This window comes from Charadrius vociferus, unplaced genomic scaffold, assembly GCF_000708025.1.
Source record: "Charadrius vociferus isolate BGI_N301 unplaced genomic scaffold, ASM70802v2 scaffold50, whole genome shotgun sequence".
NCBI lineage: Eukaryota > Metazoa > Chordata > Aves > Charadriiformes > Charadriidae > Charadrius > Charadrius vociferus.
In genome coordinates this window covers 371623-396989 of record NW_009646445.1, presented here as the reverse complement: position 1 = coordinate 396989, position 25367 = coordinate 371623, and the positions used below count along the sequence as shown (strand labels likewise).

General features: G+C 44.1%; 1 protein-coding gene across 1 annotated transcript in view; it reads right to left on the bottom strand.

Moving 5' to 3' along the window:
- SMOC1 (SPARC related modular calcium binding 1) overlaps positions 1-25367 on the bottom strand; it is a 160756-nt gene that overhangs the window by 15984 nt on the left and 119405 nt on the right. Inside the window, exons 7-10 of the mRNA XM_009882460.1 lie at positions 25163-25243; positions 6971-7163; positions 5984-6066; positions 2249-2354 (exon numbers count right to left, since the gene is read on the bottom strand). Coding sequence (XP_009880762.1) covers positions 2249-2354; positions 5984-6066; positions 6971-7163; positions 25163-25243 — 463 coding nt within the window. The remainder of the gene's footprint in view (positions 1-2248; positions 2355-5983; positions 6067-6970; positions 7164-25162; positions 25244-25367) is intronic.

Here is a 25367-nt window from a genome sequence, read left to right as displayed (position 1 = left end):
ATGGCAAAGACGGAGAAGAACCTGCAATAAGTAAAGCTTGTCTCACCAGTAAGAAAACTGACATTAAGACATTAAAACTGACATTAAGAAAAATCAGATAGCCAGATCTCTAGTTTTTCTTTTCAACATGACCTTCTCAGCAAACCTAGACCAGGAAGATACAGGATGAGCACTGTCATAAATCCAATATTTTTTTAGTTGTTAAGGCTGGAAGTGACTTAGCCTTATGATTAAACCTATAGGTAAAATATCCCTTCATCTTGGAAAAGAACTTTAGTTTCCAGTGCCGAAGTCAGGTTAGGTCACTCAGACAATTTCAGATATTCCTGAAGAGAGGACTCAGGACATTGTTCCCCTTGGGAAACTTGGAAAGCATGACTTATTGCACAGAGACAGCTTCCCAACTCAAACTCATATGAAATGAAAGCTGTACTGATTAAATTTTTATGTAAGTACCAAAAAATCCTTGAAATGCCTTTTTTTTCCAAAATAAATGGTCCTATCATGGCATGGTGGGATGGAAAAGCTTGACGCATGTTCTTTGGGGTATGCACTTAGCCTGGCTGGTATACATGGCAGTTTATGCCAGGGCAGCTTCCTGAATTTAATCATGGCTGTGGGCAGGCAGAGTATTTGGGTGGTAGCAGTCTTTTGCCTTACAAAGGACAGCCCGCTAAAAGATTTCTTTTTCCCCTTGCAACTGGGCTGCCGACACTAGAGCTGAAAATAAATCAACGTGACCACTGTGTGAAGAGCTGGGCAGTGAAAAATTCTACCAGAAAGGCCTCTATTGAAAGCTGAGAAATACACAAAGCTTGGGGAACATTAGGAAGCAAGCCTGCTGGTTTATAGAAGTGCAGTGGGGGCATACATCTCTGGTCTCTACAATATTGGTTTATATTAAGCTTCATTTTAAGAGTAATGATTACATTGGCTGGGTTTCAGTCCCAGTGCCAAAGATGCCAAATAAATATCAAATACTCTCCAGGGCTTCCCACCACCCCTACCCACTGCATTTGAACCATGCAAATTAGACAGAATTGACATTGGAATGCATATAGCTGGGAGAGAACGACGTATTTCCCATCCTTGGGGCATTTTTCATCCTGTTTATATAAATACAGACATGCTAGGCATATACTGCTAATTCAATGGGTTACAGAATATTCAGCGTGCAGGCACTCAGCCACTGGCCTGATTTGTAAGGTCCAAATGCAAAGTTAAAACCATATGGGTTCACAGGCAATCCATACTGAAACCAAGAGGCACTGAGGTGCCACCCAAGAAGTTTTTTGTCTTGAGTAGTTAAAGATGGCACTGCTTCCTTCTACATTTTGAAAGAGGAAAGCAGGGGATCAACATTACTCTCAATACATTGGAGCGATACCCACAGAAGTAACACATGCACAGGGACACCTCCTTCATCTCTACACCCCTATGAACATGAGCCCATTGGTCATTGTGGCATCCCCCCGTGCTAAACTAGCACAGACTCCCTTTATCGTCAAGGGAATCCAGAATCACAGAAACCTTGCATAGGTGAGGCAACATTGCACTTTTAAATCCACCACAGTCCGTTCTCCATAGCCTGAACTGCCACAGCATTGCAGCTGCTGTGCTAAGGGGATTTGCTGTTATCAAGCAGAAGGGGGAGACAAGACCTCAGCTTTTCTCCAGCTCCCCAGAAACGCAGACTTCTGCCCACCTCTCACAACAGGCCTGACCTGCTGCTCCTTCCAACAAGGGGGATGAGCGGGCAGCTGGTCAGAAGGGAGGGCCATGAAAACAAACAGCTCCTCTCCTCATCGGCTGGCTCCGGCCTCACAGCAAAACCACAGCACTTGGTGCCGCCAAGAATCCGGTTCGCATTCTTCACTCCCTGTGGTAGCCACTAGGCCACACGGTCTCCTTCAATTCATTTGCATTTTATTAGGTCTTTTCATGCACCAGGGGACAAAAGAACAAGCCACTTCCTCCAACTGAGCTCTCATTTCACACTTCAAATGGGCTATACTAACCTTTATGGTGGAGCAGCTGCCAGGGAGGAGGGGTGGGAGGAGGCAGGCAGGGCAAGGATGACAGGACAGAGCAACCTCTGAAGATGCAGCCTCAGCTCCTCTTCCCAGCAACCCAGCGGAACCCAAATCAGTGCAGAGCAACAGCTTTCCCTCCTGCCCCCACCTCAGGGGTGCCCAGAGCTCTGCAGCCACCTTGGTGGCAATTCAGCCCGAGTGCTTTCTGGACTCACCTCCCACCCCCAGTAGGTGCTGCTGAGTTAATAGCCTGTACCATATCTGTAGTCAGAGCATCAAGTAAGCTGGTAATAAATTCAACTTTCTTCCCTTCTGGGCACCCTGCAGAAAGAAAAGAGGAGGGTTAATGCAAGAACACACAAGACTGACCTCCTACCCCAGTTCAGCAAGGATCAGCCAGAACCTCCTTTGTTTGTTATGTGGCAGCCATCATCACAGTCCCTAAGGAAAAGCAGAAGAATCCCTCAGTGGGTTTCTCTGTGTGGCAATTCGTCCTGCAGCTTTTGTCCAGGCACACACAGGGTCACCAACAATATCTGGCAGGAAGACCGTGTGGTTAGCTTTACGGCCTCTCCCAGTTCCCTACCAGCATAACCACAGGGATGTGCTGGAAATGTCTGGCAGAAGGGAGTTCCCATGGTGACACTTGCAGAGAAGTTTACAAAACAACTCATTACCTCCTGGGTCATCTTCCTCTGCAAACATGGCTGTTCTGAGGTCCTAACTGACGGCTTAAAACTTCCCAAAGAATGGGCCAAAGCGAGGACTGTTGCTCACACTCTCCTCTTCAGGCACAGAGCACTGCCTGCCAGCAACTACCACAATAATTCAGTTCTTTGCATGATCACACTGCATGGGAAATACGTCAGTCTAAGTTAACACATGGTAATCACCCCCAGTCACTGCTCCCTTAAGGAGGACAAGGCGGGCTGAAGACAAGCTTGGTAACCGTTTCCATTACTTAGTGCTGAGGCTGTCTAGTTCCCTACCATCATAACCACAGACTGACAGAGCCTCCTATCCTTAACAGTGCCAGTCTGTTATGACACAGCTGAGACGAAATTCTCCATCTCCTCACCTTTATGAGGCAATCTATGCCTTTTCCTTGTTTCTTAAAGCAGCAAAAGCATGCTTCATTTACTACCACATTAATACCGTAACAATTGCTCTATCCTGCCAGGAAATGAGTGTACTTAATTTCAATCCACCACCTCCAAAACTATTATCCAAAACTCATCACCTCCCATCCTATTGTCTTCTCTTGATGTGACAGAGAAGCCATCACCATATCCCTCACCTCTTCTCTTTCCCCAAACCACCACACGCTACCAATCAGTAAGCTGATTAAGGCAGCAGACATCAGAAAACAGCCTCCCCCAGCAACATATAGCAGTGTCAACACTTTCTGCTTTTCTCGGACATGCAGAGAAGCACGTGTACCCCAAACAGAGCACCAGAAACTTACTGTAATCCCTTGACAGCTGAAAGCAGCTTGCAAATTGATCTGACAAAACTCCCTCCTTTGCAGCATTACAGGCTCTGTTCTCTGCAACAGCTAACCAACAGTCCCTTGCCTGTCTCCACATTATGTGCATTACACACACGCACACCCCTCAGCACTCGTTTGGCACATGGTCCAGAAAATGTCAGCATTGTAATGGGTAAGCTGCTATGGCAGCCAGAGTAGACCACTCACTTAAAGGAGCTTTTTGTTGCAGTAATGAGAAGGTTGAAAACCCGTTTGCTAGAAGTCATCTCCCTAGGGCCTCAGCATCTCACCGTCTGCAGGAATTAGCAGCTTGCCATTTGCTATGTGCAAGCAACGCTTTCCCTTCTTCTTTCTTTCCTTTTTCTGGCCACAGACATGACACAGTTTGTGAAGAGGATAAATGTAGGTGTGCAAGGATCTGGACTTATGTCTCCCCCACTTTGGCCTCTGCAGGGTCTCTTCACACAGACCAAGGAGCACACTGTCTGCAGCACTGGAGTCTGAAGAATGGGCGAATCTCTAGAAGAGGAATAAGGTATGGGGTCCCCCTCACAGAACTGAGTGCAAATGGAATGATTAGACTCAAATTAAAGCAGACGCTTTTCTTAAAACTCAGTTCTGCTAAGAAATAAGAGCAGAAAAAAAAAAGTAAAAAGAAACATCCTCTCTCACCCCCTGCAGTTCTGGCTCGCCAGTGAACTTTTGCATCCAAGAGCAGCTAATCAAACCTCAAGTCTGCATCAAAAGATCGTGCAGCACAGCATCGCTCAGGCAGACAAACCAGGATCGCATCTTCCATATTCTAGTATGTCCATAGACAAGGGCATTTTCAGTGACAGGAACCATCATGCCAGAGAACGCAGCTAAGGACAGAGCTGAAAGTTTACTCAGGCACAGAAAAGTGGCTTGAGCTGAGAGGGGAGCTCTCCTGGAGTCTGATGCTGGGACCAGACCACTAAGCTACAGAGCAGCATGTGTCCTCTTCTGCATCAAGCAGTTCCTGTCCCCTTGTCCAGCTGCAGCGCAAAAGGGGAGGGAGAAGGGCAAAAGGGGAGGGAGAAGGGAAACTAAATCATTCTGTCTTCCTGAGAGACCAGAAAGAGTCTCAACGAAAAAGCCCCAAAGCAAAGCATTTTCACAGACGAATTCTGGGGAGGCAGGGTGGAAATGCAGGGAGAGGCAGCAAAGCAAGGGGAGAAGGGGACAGGGAAGAAAGCAAGTAAGGTTATTCTATTTTAGCGTAATTTCCTAAGGAAATTAGCCTTAATGCAATCATTTAGCTGGTTTCCCTCCTCCTACCCTCCAAAGTAATACTTGAACCAATTGGCCAGTTTCATTCAAATGTGGGAGGGAGGCAAATAGGAAATATCTACATGACTTGTGAAAATGAGGAGCTGCATAGAAAAGAGCCCTGCTGAGGGCAGAGCTGCTAAGCAGAAAGCTACAGGGCCTGAGATCAGGAGCCAGCAGGAGGAGGATTAGGAGACACAGAAGGCAAATCTGGAAAAAAAAAATCTCATTTCCTTTGCTAACCTGCTCAGGGACAACTCACTTTATACTAGCCCTAGAAAGGGCCGGGAGAAAATGAAGTGGATCCAGAGCTACCAGTGCTTTCTGCAGAGTTCTTGGTCTCTACCACTCTCATGGTGGAGAGGGACCCACTGTAGCTTCTGTTTTCAAGCAGTCAACCCCTACCCAGGAGAGCAATGGCTGACCTGTCAGTGAGGGCCCCTCACTCTGCTCTTTAGAAAGGTGGCAGGAAAGAAAAAACAGAGCACAGACAGGTAGGATATAATTTTTAAAAGCTGCACAGACACCTATGCCCAGCACATCTTCCTAGCAGAAACAAGGTAGGCGAACAGTAAATTATAGCTTGTCACTCTGTGAAGGGGGGAAAGCAGAATGTAAAACAAGCAGCAATGGGAGACAAAGTGGGTCCCAGGCATAAAATGAGGGATAAAGCCCAGCTAAGTGAGGAGTCAGCATTAGTAAAGGCACCTTAGTGCACCAGGAACGCTGCCCTGCCTGGTCTGTGCAGTGTCAGGGAGCCTGTTGGTCCACTGACAATTCCCAGCTCTGCCCTCTTTCATTGCCGCCGAAAAGCCCCGCTAAATGGAAAGGATCCTGTCCTGGCCAGGCTTTGAAGAAGAACTTTCAATGCTGAGTCCATTCTTCCCCCAGGGGACCTCCAGGCATCCAGGTTTCTTTCCTGAAAATTCTGATCCCAGACGTGTTTTCAAAGGGCAGACAGGCAATATAAACTGGCCCCCAGGCCACTCCCCGCCTTTTCCAGTTCACTGCTGAAACTGGAGGTGATCCAAAATAACACAGAATAAAACCCATGGTAAAACATGCATGGCGAGGGAAATCCCCCATCTCCTCAACAATATTCTTGGCCTCTCAAGAGTCCCAAGGTGAGACAAAGGAAGAAGGCAGAGACAGGATCTTGTTCCTCTCTGACCTGGAAGTTCTCTGTCCTTGAATGGATCATCAATCTCTGTGCTCTTCGATCTGGCATCGCTTTCACACACTGGGGTCTCATAGCTGAAAAAGGAGAACAGCAGATGCTAAACTATGTGCTATAGCTTTAGTGTCATCAGATGGTTGCTAAGGGGTTGTGTGTTATCTGCTTACTACAGGGGAAACCAGTAATATTTCTTCTGTGGGCTTATTCTCAAGCATCTGTCTGCTTGGACAGTCAGCAACAGCAGCAGAAGCGGAGACAGAAGGAAGAGCATACTCCAAAGTCCAGTACCAGCTACCAACACAAACCCACAGACCGCACAAGCCCCTCTTCCAACTCTTGTGCACACAGGCTGAGTTGTTTTTTTTTTTCTCTCAAAGCTGACCATGCTCTGCAGAATCACCATATCTAGGTCCCAACTCCTACTGGCCTGTTTCTATAACTTGCCAAACCCACAATTTGTTTCCAAACCCCAAGTCAGAAGATTCCCCCAGTAGTTTTAATATACAAAGCAAATTAAAGGAAAATCTACCCTGGCTTAAAATCTGTAACACACAACCAAGCAGTCTTTTAAATCTGTACTGGTCAGGATCCAAGTGGCCACAGCATAGAAGCATAAAGCAGAGGATAATACAACAAAGCCACTTGTCTTTTCACTGCTCGCACCCCTGATCTGTATTCTTGAGCAAAGCCCTGGTTCCTGCTACCACCCAAAAGCTGCAAGCCAGAGAAAAAAAGGTTGCTTTGCATGAATACTTAACACAGAGGAAAGTAAGAGCAGTAGTGACTATGCGCCAACTCCTACGGAGAGGGAGCTGCATAGCAACATTCAGTATGGAACATCCCATACAGCACCGCTAGCTCTAAGGAGGTTAGTACAGAGCTGACTGCTCTAGAAGTAGGAACTTATCTGATATAGCAACAGTATTTTTTTTATATCTCATCTTCTCCAGGCAGGCATCTCACCAGGCCTACAGCTCTTACCGAGTGGAAGTACCAGGCAGGGGGCGTCCCGTGTCCACCAGGACACACCAGCAGTACCCAGTCGACTGGTGGCATTGCACTGGTTTGTAGAGCCCTCCAGGAGCACACTCAGGGATGACGATACCCTCGCGGGGGTTCTGCCTGGCCTCCTCCAGGGCGCTCTGCCTTTCCTGGTCGCAGGAGTGAACTTTCTCTGGAAGACGGGAGGGAGGTTGGAAGGGGTGGAGAAAAAAAAGTCAAATCAAGATCATCTTTCTCAGCTCAGCAGGATATGGGTATCCTGTGCACCAGGAGACCTTCGTGTCTGTTTCCTTCTCAGTAAACAGCACTACATCCACACCCCTAAGGACTCAGGGAACTTCTGGGTTGAGAGCTTCCTCCTAAATTTAGCTGTGACACAAGATTATGGATTATAGACATTGACTGCCAAGCGTGCAGCAAGCCAGGAACAGCAAGAAAAACTGTTCCTATTCACCTGGGTTTTGGAACAGAACTATCAGATAACAATAATTCACTATTACTGCAGCCACAGGGTAAGAATTTCCCAGATGATGTTTTCACATACTGAGAGATCCTAAATTGTGACTTGTATTTTCCAGCTAAATGAAGGAGGCAAACACCCTGCCCTGCCCCACTATCTCTTTCTCCAGACTGCAACACACTCTGCCCTCTCAATAACATCTTTCCAGCATGATCCCAAGAGAAGCAGAAGGTTATGTTTTAACACCGCCTTATGCAATGCAGAGAGCACACACCTGCACACACCTCGGCAGGGAACAGACTGAGATATCCCGTTCTACCCACACTGCCATCACCTTTCCAGCACACTCCACCGTTGTCTTCACCTTGAAAACAGAGGGCACCCAATATTGCTTCCTACCAAAAGGTAGTTAGGACCCTGTCCTTTAATAGCTTATTACAGAGAAAGGGTTATTTTCAAACACATCATTAACCAGAGAACAGAGTACACAGACGGCACATACCAAAGAACAGAAAGAAGTCCAGAAGTGACTTCTGCAGCCAGCTGGGCACCTTCAGCCCTAATGCTGCCTCTTCAACCACCACCTGCAGAGAAGCGATGGATGCATGGAGAAGTGCCAGGCTGCTGCCTCTTATATGGCCCAGCCATTAAAGGGGGAAGAGATGCACAAAGTACCCACGGGACATTAAGACCTATTTGGCTCAAGAGCCAAAAGTTCTCTATTACAAGTCTTCAGACATTCTGGCCTTTTGCGAAGTAGAAAAATTATTTCAACACCACTGAAAGTATCCCAGAGAGAAAAAAAAAAAAGCATGCATATAGGACAGAAAGCAGCCAAGACAGCTGATCGCAGGATTTAAAACATGCCTAAGTCTAGGGTAAAAAAAGACAACAACATAACTCCTACCTTTTATCCTCAGGAGAGTGACAAAAACCAGAAGCAGGAACAGTTGTTCTCTACTTCCCTAGCTTTCCTCTCCCTTGCAGTTTACTGTGTTCTTTTCTTTTTATAAATAACCCACAACATCTGAATTTCCTTGCCACAGCCAAGAATCCCCTCAAGCTTTCAATACATAAAATGCTTCTACGCTGACAGGCAATGACAGCACGGGTTCATCCAAAACCTGCGGATGTTTCCATGGTCAGCCAGCATGCATGGCATGACTTCAGCATCCTGCCCCTGGGACAGGCTCAGCACACAACTAACACATGTGCACTGTTTCTGTGTATTTTGCCTGCCTGTCTGTACCCCATCGGTTGTGGCTTATATTTTGGTGATAAATTCTGGTGCAGAGAGTAATTTTTGTTCTGTATTTGGGGAATAGAAGGGGTGCCGATTCACAGCTAGAATTCCTCAGCTTGGTAGCAGCAGGTACGACACAACAAACTCCAGCAGGTCTGCACAGTGTCACCCTAGTACAGCATGCCTTGGGTATCATAAGCACTTCTGCTGGTTTCTAATTGAACTGTAGCAGCTAAAGAGGCTCAAAGACCCAGAATGGTCTCCCTCAGTATTTCAGATCACTGTCAAGGCTGGGAATGTGAAGGGCACCTGAACTTTGCCACACACAAATCCACACAACCAAAACACAGAATGAAAACTTCTAAGTGTCGGCAAGTCTGGCTCAAGCGGAGAGAAACTTGATCGGGAAGGAGCAGGAGGGGATAAAGTCAACAAAAACTGAAAGGGAGCTCAAACCTCAGCTGATATTTAAGCTGACTTCACTTTGCTGACAGATTTCACATTTGAAAAAAAGGCCCCGTGACTGTTCCCAAGCTGTACATGGACAGAGAAGTCATTGAGCGAGAGGCCTGCAGGCTCCTTAACAAACCACTTACATCATGAGGGGCCCCTGGTCTGCCGACAGCAATTCACACCTTGGCCCTCAGGTGAGGAGGATCATTCATGCAGCTTGGGGAAGCAGAAATAGAGGCAGAATTCCCTATCATCATTATATATAAGAAGCAAAAGAAAAAAAAAAAAAAGCTTCTGCTGAAGAGAACTACATTCCAGAAATTTTTCTATTGAAATCCCCAAAGCTTCCTGAGTGCACAAAGTCAAACCAAGATCTCTCAAGTCTTTTGTCTTGCAAAACTAGCACTAAAAATGACTCAAAACGTTAAGTGGGGTTTTTTGTATGTGTCAGAACAAAAAATATGCCACTTTTATTGAAATCAAGAAAAAAAGAGAAAGAATGTCTTTTGATGAGTTAGCATCTTATTTTACATCCATTTGCAGTTAGGTATGCAAATTACACAGAATAAATGTACACACACGTCTGTACAATGCCATCAGAAATGGCAAAAAAATTGCTGTACTTATTAACAGAAATTTGTGGGAACTGAATAGTCACAGCATTAACTACCAGAATACAGAACTGATTGGTAGTCACTCCTGTTCAAAGGGTGTTTTAAAGGCTGAGTGAAACAAATCTTACAGGTTTTGTTCAGTTGACATCAAATAGATGTAATGATTCAAAATCCACCATCGTAACCAGTATTCAGTGGCCCATCATTAGCAATGATAGCAGTACAACTGAAATAGCAGGGAGATCAGATTTTTCTCATTTCTAGCATACATCTAGAAGTAGCCACTATGAAGGTCTCAACTATTCCATTACATCCTGAAGGACATAAAACAAACATACTGGGGCAAAACAAAGGGCCCAACTTTTCACCTCCAGCCACAGCCAAAAGCAGAAGCTTAGAGGAGAACAGAGGAACAGGGCAAGCATATACTTCTTTCCCACGTGTATTTCATGTCTTAACCAGTCGTGGATCAGAAACTCGCAGAGACAGACAGGGAATTTGTATTTAGTGAGTAGCAATGTTTTTTCCCTTCCACCAGTTTGTCATGTCTCCCCTTATAAACTTTTATTGACTATGACATCCTGCAGTTAGTTCTACGGCTTGACTACACATTGCACGTAGAACACAATACATACTCTGGTTTGATCTAAACCTGGCTCCAACTAGTTTTGTTTGCTGACCCCAGTTCTTCTGGAGGATGAAATAGCGAACAGTTTGCAGTCTCCCTCCCTGTCTCTCGCTGCTTTACAGATTCCTACTTCTTCTCTTTTACATGCTGAAGAGTCCCAGCTGACCCAGTTCTTTCTCTGAACCCTTTCCAAATCCACCATACCTTCCTTGAGCTAGAGAGGACCAGAACAGCAAACACTGACACCAACTGGAGGCTCTGACAACAGCCTTGTGGAAAGCTCCTTCAATGAAATCTGCCTACTAAGCAGAAGAAAGTATTAACTAGTAGTAGCCGCCGGAGAGGCTCTTTCCTCCAGGCTACCACTCTAACAGCACTTAATTCCTTTAAAAAATAAACATGAATGCTAACAGTTGGAGTGTATTTCAACAGCCAGCAAAATCAGCTGGGAAATCCATACCATCAGCTTCCCTAGTATGGGACTTGGCATGGACTGCATACACTGTCACCCTGAAAGACAGTCTCGTGGGTAATGAGGGGACCATCAAATGCTATCCCAACTCCAGGACACTGAAGTCAGCCTGTTCCAGTCAGACTGCTTACTGGAAACTTTGCTGTTGTTGCCAAGGCCAGGTTTATGGAGGACAGTGAAAGCCTATGGCCAAGCTAGAAGGTTTAGTGCCAGCTGTGAAATTAAGCTGTCATCTTAGAAAGAAGCATATATTTATTATACATGCAGGGCACTTAAAAACCTATTCCCTGTTTGAGTTAATGAGGGTTGCAGGCACAAAGATAGAGAAAAAAGGTCCCTATATTAAACATCTAGAAGGAGAACTCTTAAGACAGCAAGTCAGTGGGACACAAACAGCCTTCCCAAGACCAACAATAATATTACAGTCTTTTTTTTTTTTTTTTTTTAAAAAGGCACTGTCACGTTCCCCCATTTTCTGCCATCTCTGCTTTGACTTAAGACAACCATCAGCAAAGCAGCTGAGTAACGCTTGCCAACTTGATGTTGCTGGGGAGCAAAACCTTCAGGAGACAGAAAATGTAGATTACAACAAATCCAATGACAGCAAAAATCTGATAGGGAATGCATGCACACACAAAGGAGAGAATCACTGGCAGAAACATCCATTTTACCTTAACTGCTCAGCTCTAAAATGCTAACTGTTCCTTCTTACTCTCGACTGCTTCTAACACTCCTTAAGATATTTATAAAAGTAGTGTCTCTGAAGCCGTGAGCTATGGCAGCAAAACAGGGCTTGAACATCTGCAGTTGTACATTATTTATGCAACAATTTTCCCCCAGTAATGGCCTTCTGAGAAATACATGGTTGGATTCATAAAAAGGTCTCTCATTCCTGGTCCCTTAAGTACACACATTCAAGCATACGTCTAGTGCCTGCACAATAAAAATAAAAATGATGTATGAGGTAAGGGACTCATCTTGACTGTCTAATAAACTACATGGTTATTGAAGAGATAAGGTGTTTGTTTACCTTACAAAGTTGAGAAGAGAGGGTGTCTAGCAGCATCTAACCAGAGGCTTGTGGTTAACTGTTCTCATGCTCAGCTTGCCGGGCTAGATGCAGCCAACGTGCTGCTCTGGGGACCAGGCAGCCTCCCCCAGCTGCTCTCCTGACACATAACAACTCTCATTGCTATCGGAGCCAAACGACCAAGCATCAATCACCGAGGCTTGCGAGGATGCTGTGGATTCGGGTGGGACAAAGATGATCTGCGATCTAACCACAGCAGACTATTTTTTTGAATATTGTTCTTCTGCACCCTTTTTTTTTCTTATTAAAAGAAGAAGGAGACTGCAACACCAAAACCAACCACCTTGGAGAGATCCCTACACCCTTGATAGACAGGAGTCCTTCCAAACCAGGCAAAAGAGAAGGTCTAACCTCCCTCTGTGCTTCTGCCCAGCCCCAATGAATCTGTGTGAATAGCCAACCCCAGAGATCCAGGCTATGCCAGGCAGGGCAGATTTCCTTCTCTTTCACTCTCTCACTTCTTTTGACCAGAAATTCTCTCTGGACTGAGGGCACTTTTCCCATGGAGTTCCCACAAAAAGCTTCAGTTTTATTGAACAAGTGTTTGTCAGAAGGGGAGGAAAAGATGTTTTACTGAAGGATTCTTGACCAATCCCTGTTGTTAGTGCTGCAACAGGGACCTGTCTTCAAAATACCATTTAAAAAAAAAAAAAAAAATCAAACACATGCCTCTTCCAAATTTTTGTTTGTTCAACTCCCAGCTTTTGCTGCCTCTGTGAGGAACTAGTGCAGCACAGAACAAAAGGCAGCAGTATGGATATCTAGTGCCAAGTTCCTATTAACATCCTGTGCCAACCCAAAAGCGAGGACTAAGTATCTTTGTGCCTCAGTTTTCCTCTCAGTGAGAGGAAGTCTTTGCCTGTCTCCCAGGGAAGCTTAATTCTCATTTTTATTTAGCCTGTCTTTACAGGACTGTGGCAGAGAAGAGGAGCCTTGAACAGGTTATGTTATCATAACAGGTGCATGAGCTTAAAGTTGCTTTTCCACTGCATAAAGGGAGCTCTAATGTTAACAGGACCCAAGTCCACTCTAGGAGAACAGGTGCCTCATCCCCATAAGGAACTTACAAAAGCTGTGGGCAGAAAGCACAGCCTCATTCCACAGAGAAAGCTTGGCACAGGTTGTATCAGCAGCTCAAATCTGCATCCCTTCCACTTCAGAGGGAAAAGATAATTTGAAGAGCCTTGGGTATGCACACACACAAGGGCTGGCAGGACTAGCAAAGCAACGCGGTGAATAGGCACTAGCTGCCTGTCCCCCGAGCAGGGCTGTGGGTGGAGAGAGAGAAACAACCCCTTCTGTGTTTACTAGGAGCACAATAACAGCTGAGCAAATACGGCTCATGGGGACAGCATAAATCTCTCCGCACCTCTGTTAGTCATCAGCACTGCTACCCGCTCCACCCTGTTCTGTCTGGGACCGTGGTCCTTCCAGGGTATTCTGGCTAATATAAAGGTGAAGTGAAAAACAAACCTTGCAGGTGCTCCCACACTGTACCAGTTGACCAGTCCTTGCTTTACCTTGGTACTCACTCAATTCCATTTCTCAAGGCATAGGCTACAGAAGAAAGAGAGGTTACTACACGTTCCAGTGCTGAACAAGTACAATGCAAAGGTTTAACAGGTGGCTTATAATTTTGAAAAATGCATTGTTCCAAGTGGCTCATTAAACTTCAGCTATCCAGGAACATATCCTTCCCCTGCCATTTTCCTTCTGCTCAAAGCAATAAAGCTGCACTGCACTCCCGCCAGTGTTACGTGATGAGAAGCCTATTCAATATCTACCCGTTAGCTTGAAATAAGGCTGTCCCATGAATCAGAGGGAACTTTGAGGGACTTTTTGATGCACAACTTGTGCTCACTTTGCAGAGCCTGTGGGCATTGGGTGCTGCCCAGCTAGGAAAGGAGTCCGCTCCACAGGCTTTCCAAACCACACAGGAATAAAGCTCCACACCTGCACATCTTAAAACCTGCCAGTTGAAAGCTACCTGTCCCTGCAATTCTAACTCAACTGTCTTCCACGCAGAGCTTGGGCTCTTTCTACCGCCCCATCTCTCACACAGTCAGTCACACAGTCCTAACTGTCCTAGAGCTGTAGCCAGGCTAGCTGGAGGATGGCAGAAAAAGAACAGTACTTTTTTTAGGCTACAGTACATCATCCTGGCAAAAAATTGCAAATATTTGCATGTTCATACACGATGCATTAGATGGAGCTCTGATTAAATTTTGGTTCATTAGTGTACTATAAGTTGTGTCATTCTCGTAAGCAAATCAGGAAAATGTAGACTACATCCAATTACTATGAGAAAGTTGTCTAACACTGCAGGTTAAGAGAAACATGCTCCAAGAGAAGAGGTCTCAAAAGTTCTCTGTGAAACAGTTCTTCAGTATTGAAAGCGATCATGAGACTTGTCTTGCATCAAATTAAATGGCCAATTTGGCTAGTGGAACATAGCATCTGATTTACAGACTGAAATTCAGGAAAGAATTCAAAGTCTTCTTGATAAATGGTTTTAAATCCATGTGATCACAACTTAAAAGTACAAACCATAACAGCCAGCAAGGAGAAATCCAGTACACGGAAAGGAAATTACTGGCGAGACAGCAAGACTTGGAAAAAAGTGGTCAGGAGCTTAGGTAGACCACAAAAAAGTCTGCAACATCATGGCATTGCAAACAGCAACATCAAAAAAAAAAAAATCAAAACAGGTAAACCTAGCTGTGGGATGTAGACAGAGGCCTCACATAAGAAATAGGCACTAAGGATTGGTGAGCCTTTAAATCAGCCCTGTGTCCAGCTCTGGGCACTGCACTTTGAGGGAGAGGTGGCAAAAGTGCAGGAGAGAGCAAAGGCAAGAGGCAGAGGTCTAGGAAACTTGATCTATGAGAAAAGGCCGAAAGAATTCCATTTGTTTAGTCTAGGGATGACATTCAGTCTTCTGAGACATAAAAGCTGTTATATAAAAAAAGATGGTCATAGATCATTTTTTTTTCTTCCCCATGGGTAGTTCAAGTAGAAGTCAGCTTACTTGGAGAAATGAGATTTAGGTTTGATATTAAAAAGCCCTGGTGATTAACTGTTCAGTCATTGGAAGAGGCAGTGGGATCCCCATTAGGAACAGGTTACATACATCACAGCTGCTGTTAACTGGATATGACCCCAAGTTAAAAAGGGGAAGAAAAAAAAAAAAACACAACAAAAACCAAACTGTGTGACCTCTTCAGGTCTTTTCCACTCTTCTCACAGACAGAGAAGCTCCAGCAGATCCTAGATGACCGAGGCAACCTCTTTGCAAACACAGCCTAAAATCTTGAAAAATATTTGATCTGGTTTAAATTTCCAGATTTTGGAGTTTGATCTTCCTAATGCACCTGGCTTCCACATTCTGTATGACAACTGTAGCTGTGCGGTACCTTCACAATGACAACAGTTTCCACAGTATGAGTGGAGAAAGTTTGGCACCAAAACACAGCCCTCTTCAGTTCTTCCCATCAGGATGGTTCCTCAGCAGTAGAAAAGCTTTCCACCTCAGAGACTGCCCTTGTGATTTTGAGAGGAAGCTACCCAGAATCCGCATTTTTTCTTCCCTAACTCCTCTTTTCCATTTCACAGTTTCTAAGCACTGTTAGCTTGTTGCATACCTAGCTTTGAGATAAGCCACCTGTCCTTGAACACATTCATTCATTTTCCCTATACTCCTTTCTCACTGCACTCTTTCTACACTGAGGAATGCTATTCAATAAAACGAGAAGCCATAGGTGTTTCCACTGAAGCCTTAACATTACTGGGAAACTATTTTCACTTCCACACCTGTTTTTAATAGTGCTTGGAACAACTAGCAAGGAGAACTTGCCTACCTCTGCCAGCTGGAGTATATGAGCACACTATTTTTACAGCACTGTAAATGTATAATTATAAGACACCAAATAGAAAGCTTTTGGAAACTGTCACAGGCAGGTAAAAAGTATCAGACTGGTCTCCCTAACTACAGTCACATTCTTTTTTTGTGCTACTGCTGGTGAGTAAAAGGAGGGAAGAGAGACAGGTTTATAGCGTGATGAGTCTTTTCATGTAATGACAGATCAGCTTTTTCCTGTGCTATTTTGCACTTTACAAGGAGGCAGAGGGAATTGCCTCTGACAGGAGTGCTAGCACTCACCTCTTGGATGTTTAGCTTGAGCCAGCTGTCTGTGGGCAAAATGTTCAGGCTTTGGGAGTTCAATGACATAACATACGGGATTCAGACATCAGCCACAGGACAGAGAAACTGCTCCCACTTCATCACTGTCATGAGATGGAGGTAGTCCTCTTCCATGGTCTGGGTTGAAAGGTAATGGAAGGACTAGAGTAACACTATGACTGAGGTTAGTGTTCTTCCCAGTAGGATTTCTCCAAATTGCAGCCTTACACAGGCAACAGTCCCTTCAGCTGTGGGACCCTATGCATTTTGGGGGTCCCAGCTCCAGAGAGAAGCTGCAGCTTTGTGCTATTCAATATCAGTTTCAATTCAGCCTGTTCAATAAGCCTAAGATGAGGTGGGAGACTGGTAACACCAGCAGGATCACAGACCTCCCTGCATTATAACTGCTGAAACCAGAGAAATGCCATCTCATTCACCCAGAGTGAAGATAGCTAGTTTACACCTCTTCCTCCTTCATGCGTTCTAGAAGACTGAATGCTGCCTTGCTTTTTAAAAATAATCCCATCTCTTTGCCTGGGTCTGAAAGTAGGTTCTTTGCCCAGTCTTCTTTCCTGACTCTTCAGAGACAATCCTTGAGACCTTCTACCAAGAAGTCTTTCCAGCTACTTAGACACCGTTTCAACAGCCTGAAAAGTATACAGTTAAGCCAACCCTGAACTGTACCACAAAACGTAGTCACTGGTTCTCATTGACCACTTGCTTATTTTGGTGATCCAGCAAAATGCAAAAATGAGATGACCACAAAGAAAAAGGGAACATGAGGATCACAGCTTTTACTCATGCCTCCCACCCCCAAAATATACACAGGACACGGCTCACAGGTCTGTTAACATCAGTTTGAAACTAAAAAGAACACAATCAACATATAAGGAGGTTGTAGCAAGGCAGGTGTTGATCTGTTTTCACAAGTAACAAGTAATAGGAAAACTACCTCAATTTGCACCAGGGAAGGTTTAGATTGGATATTAGGAAAAAATTCTTCAACAAAAGGGTTGTCAAGCATTGGAACAGGCTGCCCAGGGAAGTGGCTGAGTCACCATCCAGGGAGATATTTAAAAGACATGTAGACATACTGCTTGGGGACATGGCTTAGTGGTGGACTTGACAGTGTTAACAGTTGGACTTGATGATCTTAAGGGTCTTTTCCAATCTAAATGATTCTACAACATTTTCCTCAAATGTCCCATGCTGCTGCTCCACAAGTCCAGCTGATATTCCTGCAGGGCCTCACACATTTCCCTTCTTAGCATCTACTCACCGTGTCTCCAAGACCCTCCAAAATGGAGAACCTCTTCACCCTAAGCCTGGCACCAGAAAAAGGCAGCCTTCATAGGAGGGGCAGGGTTTTCCAGCAGTTCTGGAATGCAGCTCTGCTCCCTCACAGCCTTGTACTCTACTAGGTGCCATCCATGGCCTCCTTGGACAACACTGCGGGCAGCAGACACTCTTAGGGACGCACTGATCTGTGTACCACCGAATCCTTTTTTTTTTTCTTCAGTTGTCACCTTGTAAGTCACTTGAAAGCCCCACCAAGGTTTCTGGTTCCAGGAGAAGCCTAGGTCTAAAACTTTCCCAGAGGGAATCTGGAGCACAGGTCAAGCCATTACTTTGACACAGCTCCTCCTTATTTGTGGCACCTTAGAAACGTTACAATCTTTCTTGTGAAGTTGAGAGGAACATTTCAAGAGAGGCAAGAAAGTGAGTCAATAGGTGTAGTCTATCTGCAGGCATTAACATATGTTCAAACAGATGTCTGAAGTGCAGATTCACATACAAGCCTGTGCTGAACTCTGCTACTACATACAACAAGGAGCACTTTAAGGAATTCAGCAAGTCAATGCAACCCCTCCAAGAGCAACCAGCTTCTGCTAAAAAGCAAAATAAACTCCATAAAGTTGACCTCTCCGCTCTGTTCCTGTATGTCCAGGTAATGTCTGGTGCTGGAGCTTATATCCTTTCCTTGCCCCTCCAAATCCTCAGTGGTTTTAAACGCAGGGTTGGTTGTTGGTTATTTTCCCCCCCTTTTACCCCAGCTTCTTATATCTTCTTCTCTCTCCTCCTGCTCCCTGTCCACTCATCTTAACTGGCAGCTGTAGAGTAGCAGTTATGACTCCATGTCTAAAGTAATTTGTTTTCTTTCTTTGGGGGATAAGGAGGGGGAGTGACTGAATTCTTTGGGAATGATTTATCACACAGCACTGAGGGGGAGCTTCATTTATTTGCCTAGCTGCATATGGTTTAACACCTATGGTTGCATGCCGATTATTATACAATGTTATTTTTCCCACTTGTATACTTTGCACCTTTTCATAGAGCAGATTAACTGGTCCCCAATGGCATGTTATTTATGACTTTGTTTGCTGGCTGTCTGGAAAGGGTCCTGGTCCTGGATTCTTCCATTCTCCCTGCTTCTGCTCTCCCCTACATACTCCCTTCTTCACCACACCTGTCACACTGGGAAAAATCACACTTGGGCATCGCATATATCATACCTTCTCAGAATTTCCAGGCAGGAAGAAGAGACAGAGGCCTCCCAAGCAGCAGTCAAGACAGAAAGGGGTGCCTGAACCACAGATGGAGCCAGAGGAAAAGGAGGGATAGAAAGTAAGGGAGAAACATCCCATTGTGGCTTGCAAGGAAGCAGGAACCCAGCAGAAAGAGCAGAGGTTTGCTGTGAAAATGTAATAGAATTAGTAAGTTTTCATGTCATACTCAACAGGAGCTTCTCCTGAGATTGCTTCATTTGATATCAAGCCAGAATCTCAGTTACAATAAATTCAAGACCAAAATAAAACAAACCCTTACAAAAAGAAGGTGAGAGGACTAATAGAAAGGTCTGAATATAAATAGTTCTGCCAGGTGGGACAGTGAATGGACAGACTGTAGCCTAATAGTTTTGACAGGTCAGAGGAACACGGTGTTGGGACGCACTGACTCAAAATGTAGGACAAGAGCCAAGGAGGACACATTAACAGAGGAGAGTAGAAAACGCAAAAGCTGACTTATTGGTTCCCTCCCATGAACTCTAGTTCTTGACATTATCCCTGACACTTGTTTTTTCCTCTTCAGCTATGGGGAAGTTCAAAATCCACTACTCCCAGGTGTTATGCCCAGAGGAGATGGAACCACCAGAATGTTGACCAAGGAGGACTGCAGTCAGCATTAGGATGTCATTCCCAAGCACCAAAATTCTCCAATTCCACTGCCACTGTAACATCTTATTCAGATGTTACTAAAGTACAACTGTGCCTGGTTACCTCCCCTTCTCAACCTGCTCTCCTACTAAAGCGAGATCAACTTTTGCTTCCACCCATCTCCTCCACTTGGTGTCCTGACTAACAGTAACCAGCCACAAAATCTGGGGAAGAGCCTACAATCCTGTAACAGACATTCAGACAGTAATGTTAATACAACTGGCATGAAGAGACAGCCAGTCAGTTTGGAACTAACACAACTAGTTCAGGAGTGGCAGAAAGTAGGAGAAAAGTAGCAGGAGAAGCAGAAGCCAATGGTCTCATATGTTTTTAAATAACAAGATGGGGAGTGCTGTGTGCCAAGAGTAGGACAAGACAGCTAAGGAATAAGGCTGAGAAGACAGGACAAAGACAGGTGAGAAACTGCCCCCATTCAAAACAGTGCTTTGCTTTTCAAGAGCCTTATCCGAATCTACCTGTGGCTCCCTGGTCTCTGCAGCGTTCCACATTTCCAAGGCACAAGGAAATTTGCTCCAACTCCAAATAATTATACATTCAACGTAAATGGGTGCACTGTCTCCCTGCTCTAGAAAATACAGGCATTCAAGATCCTTGGGTTTAGTCCTCACTGCTAAAAAGGAACATCCTAGTAAATAAATCAAGCTTTTGTTTAGCCTTGACTGGTTTTGGTGCATCCCACCAAAACTGCCATATTCCTTTTTAAGGGCAGAGCAGCAGGCCCTGTCCTGTTATATGTTGGTTGTTCTTACCCGACAATCTGACTCAAGAGGAACTACACCAATTCTCAATATAGGTGGCTTAAAAGCAGACTCCTTGTTATTGTATGGGATCCTAGAAAAACTCCATATGGCTAAGGCAACACACCATGAGAATATTCCCCCTAGGAGCCATCACTATCTCTGATCCTTAAAGAAAGGCATGCAGCAAGATGGTATCACTTCCTATGCAAGTACAAGAAAGAGGGAGCTATTTTGGGGTGCCATCTGGGGTTTCTTGCCTTTTTTTCCTGAAAGTGGGAACAACCTTAAGGAATGCAGACAAACCAGAGAATCCAGGTCCTGGTAGTACACTTGATATAATCACATCCCACCTCGCTATGCAGATCTCTGGAGACAAACTGCACCCAAGAGCACACAGACTCCCTTTGGGGTGGATGGCAGGTGTGCTTCTGCTTCTTGTAAAAGTATATACAGACTTGCAGCTTTTACACTGTTTCTCCTTTTGAGACGTCCTAAAGTTTGGGCTCCAAGTGAATTCAATTAACAAAAAGAAGTGTCAATACCACCATTCTTACTTTCAAAGCTCATTTACAGTTATAGTCTGTCCACTAAGAGCTTCTGACAGCAGAAAGTTCTATCACTGGAAAGCTGTCACGTGAGATGCCTGCATGATGCTTGGGTGCCAGAGCTGAACAGAATAGACCACATGGAGTTGGCCCCCATTCAAGAAGCAAGATTTTGAAATAAACAGCTATAGGGTTTTTCTTTTTTTTTTTTTTGACTAGGCACACACAAACCTGTCTTCAGCTGCTAACCTTAATATATTACTCATTCTTCCTTTCAAATAACATCATGTTCAAAACCCCAGTGACTGCAGAATATTTACTTGAGGCTGCTACTGCTGGTTTCTCTAGAGCTGTTTATTTTTCCATGCATGAGCTCATTACATCACTCTGTGGTTTTCTTAAAGGTTGTCACGGTAAGCTGGATACAGGCTGGAATCTCTTGCTAACTAAACCCAAATCGCTAAGTAGCATAGATGGATTTGGAGATAAACCAACTCTGGAGATGAGAAACAACTATGGATTCCTCGGTGGAGATGGGGTGCTCCCAAACAGGCAGCCATTCCATTTATTTTCTTGGAAGCACATTATCAAGTGTTTCCCTAGATTAAGAACTGTAAAAGAATAACCATTTGGAGTATTCCAGGCTGGAATAGGTTGTGGAGAGAAGGTAGGAAAGTAAGAGGTTGAAACAGTATAAGTAGAATGAAAAGACTGTTCCCACCCACAATGATTAGAGAATGGCCATTGCAAAGGTCCCATCTGTATCACCTCCTGCTCTGGCAGTATTAAAAATAAATGACACATCACAGAGGGCAGTGCTAAATAACAGGCTTATTTTGGGGTAGCCATGTGTGAGCATATGCAGGTGTGCATGTTTGAGGAAGGTGAAAATCAATTCAAAACAAACATAAAAATGTTTTTGCCGTCTTGCCACAGCAAACAAAATATTGTGTTGATCTAGATCTTTCACTTGCCCTGAAAAGCAAAACTGACTTTTGGGCTGTTAGGATTCATAAAGGCAGAAGACTTAGTTTGTAAGTGTAGAAAAAGAATAACTGCTACTCAACAGTCCAGACTTTAGAACACGTTCTTATTTTGATTCCTGCCTCTGGCTAAGATTTCAACCTGCATCTCACCCTACTGAGAGATGTAGTGGTCATTTCATTCTTTAAGGCCGGCAGGAGTAAGACCACTAGCAATCCCTCCTAGCAATGCTGTTTTACTTAGCATAGAAAAATCCAGTGGCAAAATGCCTGGAGATGCGTAGATTCTCAGTCAAGTGCTCTAATCACCAGGCTAGAATCATTCTGCTTTTCCTGATCCCTAGCTTAATTAGTATTTACACATGCCAAGCAAAACAAATACTCTAAGAGAGGACTGTTTCAGGAGAACCTCTTCTGTTTGTCAACACTAAGTGCAAGGTGGAACACTCAGATTTCAAATGCAGGTTTTATGAGATACAGGCTGCATATGCAACATGCAGGTGTCACCAGCTCCACAGTGCTCGGCTACTTGGTGGTTGGCTCACTCTGAAGCCTAACATTGACCAGAGGCAATGACAGCAAGTTACAGAGCTTATTTGTCTCCATACAGCAATTCTTAAATTCTCCTCATGGTTGATACAGTGATGGTGCTAGCCTTCCAAGATGTCCAATCTCAGTGCTGATTAGAGAGCAGCACGTGCCCTCTGACAGCAGTATCTACTGGACTTCTCTTCACTGCAAAGGACAGGGCTATAGAACCATCACAGGGAGGAGAGAGATCAGGGTTAAGTGTTTCAGTATACAAACTCCAAGGAATAGAGCAGGCTTTCAAGAACTCAAGACTAATGAAAAAAAGAACAGAAAGAAAAGAAGAGTTAGGCTGGATATTACAAAGAAAAATCCTGAGACTGAGTTCAGACATCAGAGCAGCTTCCTATGGGAAGAAGTGAAATCATTATTGCCTAAGGCATTCACACTACACTAGAAAATGCTGCTCTTCATACAGCACAAACATTCACCAGCCCTAAGGTAACAGATTAGATGACCTACCAGGTCTTTTCTCACCTCTAATTTCAGTGGTCCCATTAAACTGCGGCAAGAGGATACCAGTCTATATCTGCTTCAAGACAGTAAGTGCAAGCTCAGAGACAATATTGCTGAGCGAATACCAAGACCAAAAATCTAGTTTTGCACTAGTAAAAAACTTACCTTAACCCTTTAAAAACAGATGAAAAATAAGATGTGTGCTGAACATTAATATTTCAAACTCTCAAGGGCCAAAACCAATTAAAAACATCCCTTAATCTTGCATGCCCATCTCATGACAGTCATTTCATCATTTTCAGCCAAGACAGACTTGAAGACATTTGAAGAACCCGATTCTAAATGATAATTATCCTCCCCAGCTCTTTGTTGTTCAAACCCACTTACCCTACACATTGCCTTTTAACATATATGACAAGGGATGAAAGGAAGGAAAGGTACCAAACAAGTGGACTACGCTTCACTGGTTGAAAGAAACGGACTAAAGTAGCCCACATCTAATATCAGCTAAACCATAGCCCTATTTTGATGAGGCAGCATTTCTTCATATCAATAATTCAGTGTCGGAAACTGAGATGGCTGTGTATTTGTATGTGGAAATTCGGGGCTACAAATTGGCAACCCAGTATCTTAATGAGATCCTACAGCAAATGAGTGTCTGTCAGAGTCAGATGAAGTACACATCTTTTAGTTTACTGTAGAAATCACCTCCTATGGAACTCTAGAATTTTCCAGTTCATTTATTTTCAATTTGTATCATGTACCCACAATAATCTTGTTTGAATAACAGAAATGACATCAGAACCAACTGAAAAAGTGAGAAAAGTAAACTCACAAAAGGAACTCTTCCATAAACAAAAATCAGGTTTACATCAGGCAGCTTCCTGATGAAACACGAACAAACTGATTGCTTTTACAACGTGAAAGGCAGCCTCCTTTGGCTCTGTCTGGCCAAGAAAGGCTGGGAGACAGGCTCATGAGTAAAAGACCTTCCCACTCCCCCATCCCTTTATAGCCTCTTAGAACCCAGACCTAGGAACTCTTATTTGCATTGCAGCTACCAGGTTTGCTGCATTAGAAGGAAAGTTGGTCTCCAAGATAGTTAAGACCCATTACATGGGATTTTAATATTAAGCTGTCACCCTCAATTGCACTGTGAGCTGCTGGTTGTCCCAACAGTTCACAAAACACAATCTGCATCTGCTTTCTGTGAAAGACATCCTCAAAAGAAGAATGCTGATATTCCTACACCATCTGAAGCTTCTGGATGATTCTCACTGGCAGTTCCCACACAGACCACCACACTACAAAAACAGTCAGGAGGTAAAGCACAGGAGACTTGCTAAAACTGGGGTCTGCACAATGACAGATGTCCTCCTGCTAAGAGCTCTTCTCCACTCCGCAGCAAAAGAATCTCACCTAGCCTAGCACTGATTCCAACGTTGCAGTTGGGAAGTGGCACAGGAAGGTTAAGGGAACTGCTGAGTGTCACAAATGCTTTCTGACTAATCTAGAAATACCAGGTGATGATGTACTTCAGTCCCCAGAACAAATAAATCGTGATAGCCTGGAGTTCCTCCCAACAGCTGTTCTAGGCATATATTGTTTCATAAAACATATGCAATAGTAACAAATCCTATTTAAACATTTAAGTAAACCCATGGGTTCTTAAGGCAGTTTTCTTTTGAATATTCCCTTTACCTTCTTCCTTTCTACCACTTCAGCTAAAATATATCAGAGAGAAACAGTACTTACCGAGAATCCCTAACTTACCTCTTCAGATTCTTCCAGTTTCTGGCAATTTCAGTAACTCCTCACAGTTTCACCCTCATGTCCAATCTCAAGTCTTACATCCTAACTTCATTATCTTCTTGCTCCCCCTTTTCCCACTCATGTTCATGATCTTTTCTTTGCAGGTTTTTATGCTTGGGTCTTCCCTCATCCCCTCTTTTGCCCACAAAAATAATCAACATTTTACTTAGGCCCAGACATAAGTAACCTTATTTCAGTCATGAAATAATGAAATAATCCACTCATTTCTCTATCAAAAAATATCCCCTGCAGAGAAGAATCTTGAAGTTGCTGGAAAAGAAGCCCCTCTCTGTATTTTCTCAACTGCTTACACCAAAACCACAGCCCAGATCTCAGAGCTAAATGCGTTAGTTTGTACATCCATGAATGACTGCTGAACAGCAGACAGAATAAAGACAACAACTGGCTGGGATGAATTAACAGATGAAATTAGAGGGTTCCCAGTTATGGTTTTGGGAAACAAACATCCCTTATCACACACTGACTGTGGCCTTCTGGACACAAAAAAAAGATGCTATCTGAAATTATTTTTATAGCCTGCACTTCAAATCCTGCAACAATGAAAAGCAGCGGGATAGCTACAACAAAGAAAGAAAGAAACAAGAACAGACGGTGAGGGACTGCAGCTTAGTTAAAAGAAACTTTTTTTTTTTTTTAAGATGGAATATTACCTGAATTCCTTATACTGGAGCTGTTCAGTTTGGAATCTTTGATGACCAAGTGCTTAATCCAAAGCGTGGGTGCTGTGATTTCTGAAAGAGAAAAAATAACTGTCTTAAAGGAACTACAGCAACAAGTGAATACACGTGGTTATTACTCCTGAGGACAAGATGTCTGCTACAATCATGCCTTAATTGATCCACCAGATCTGTAGAG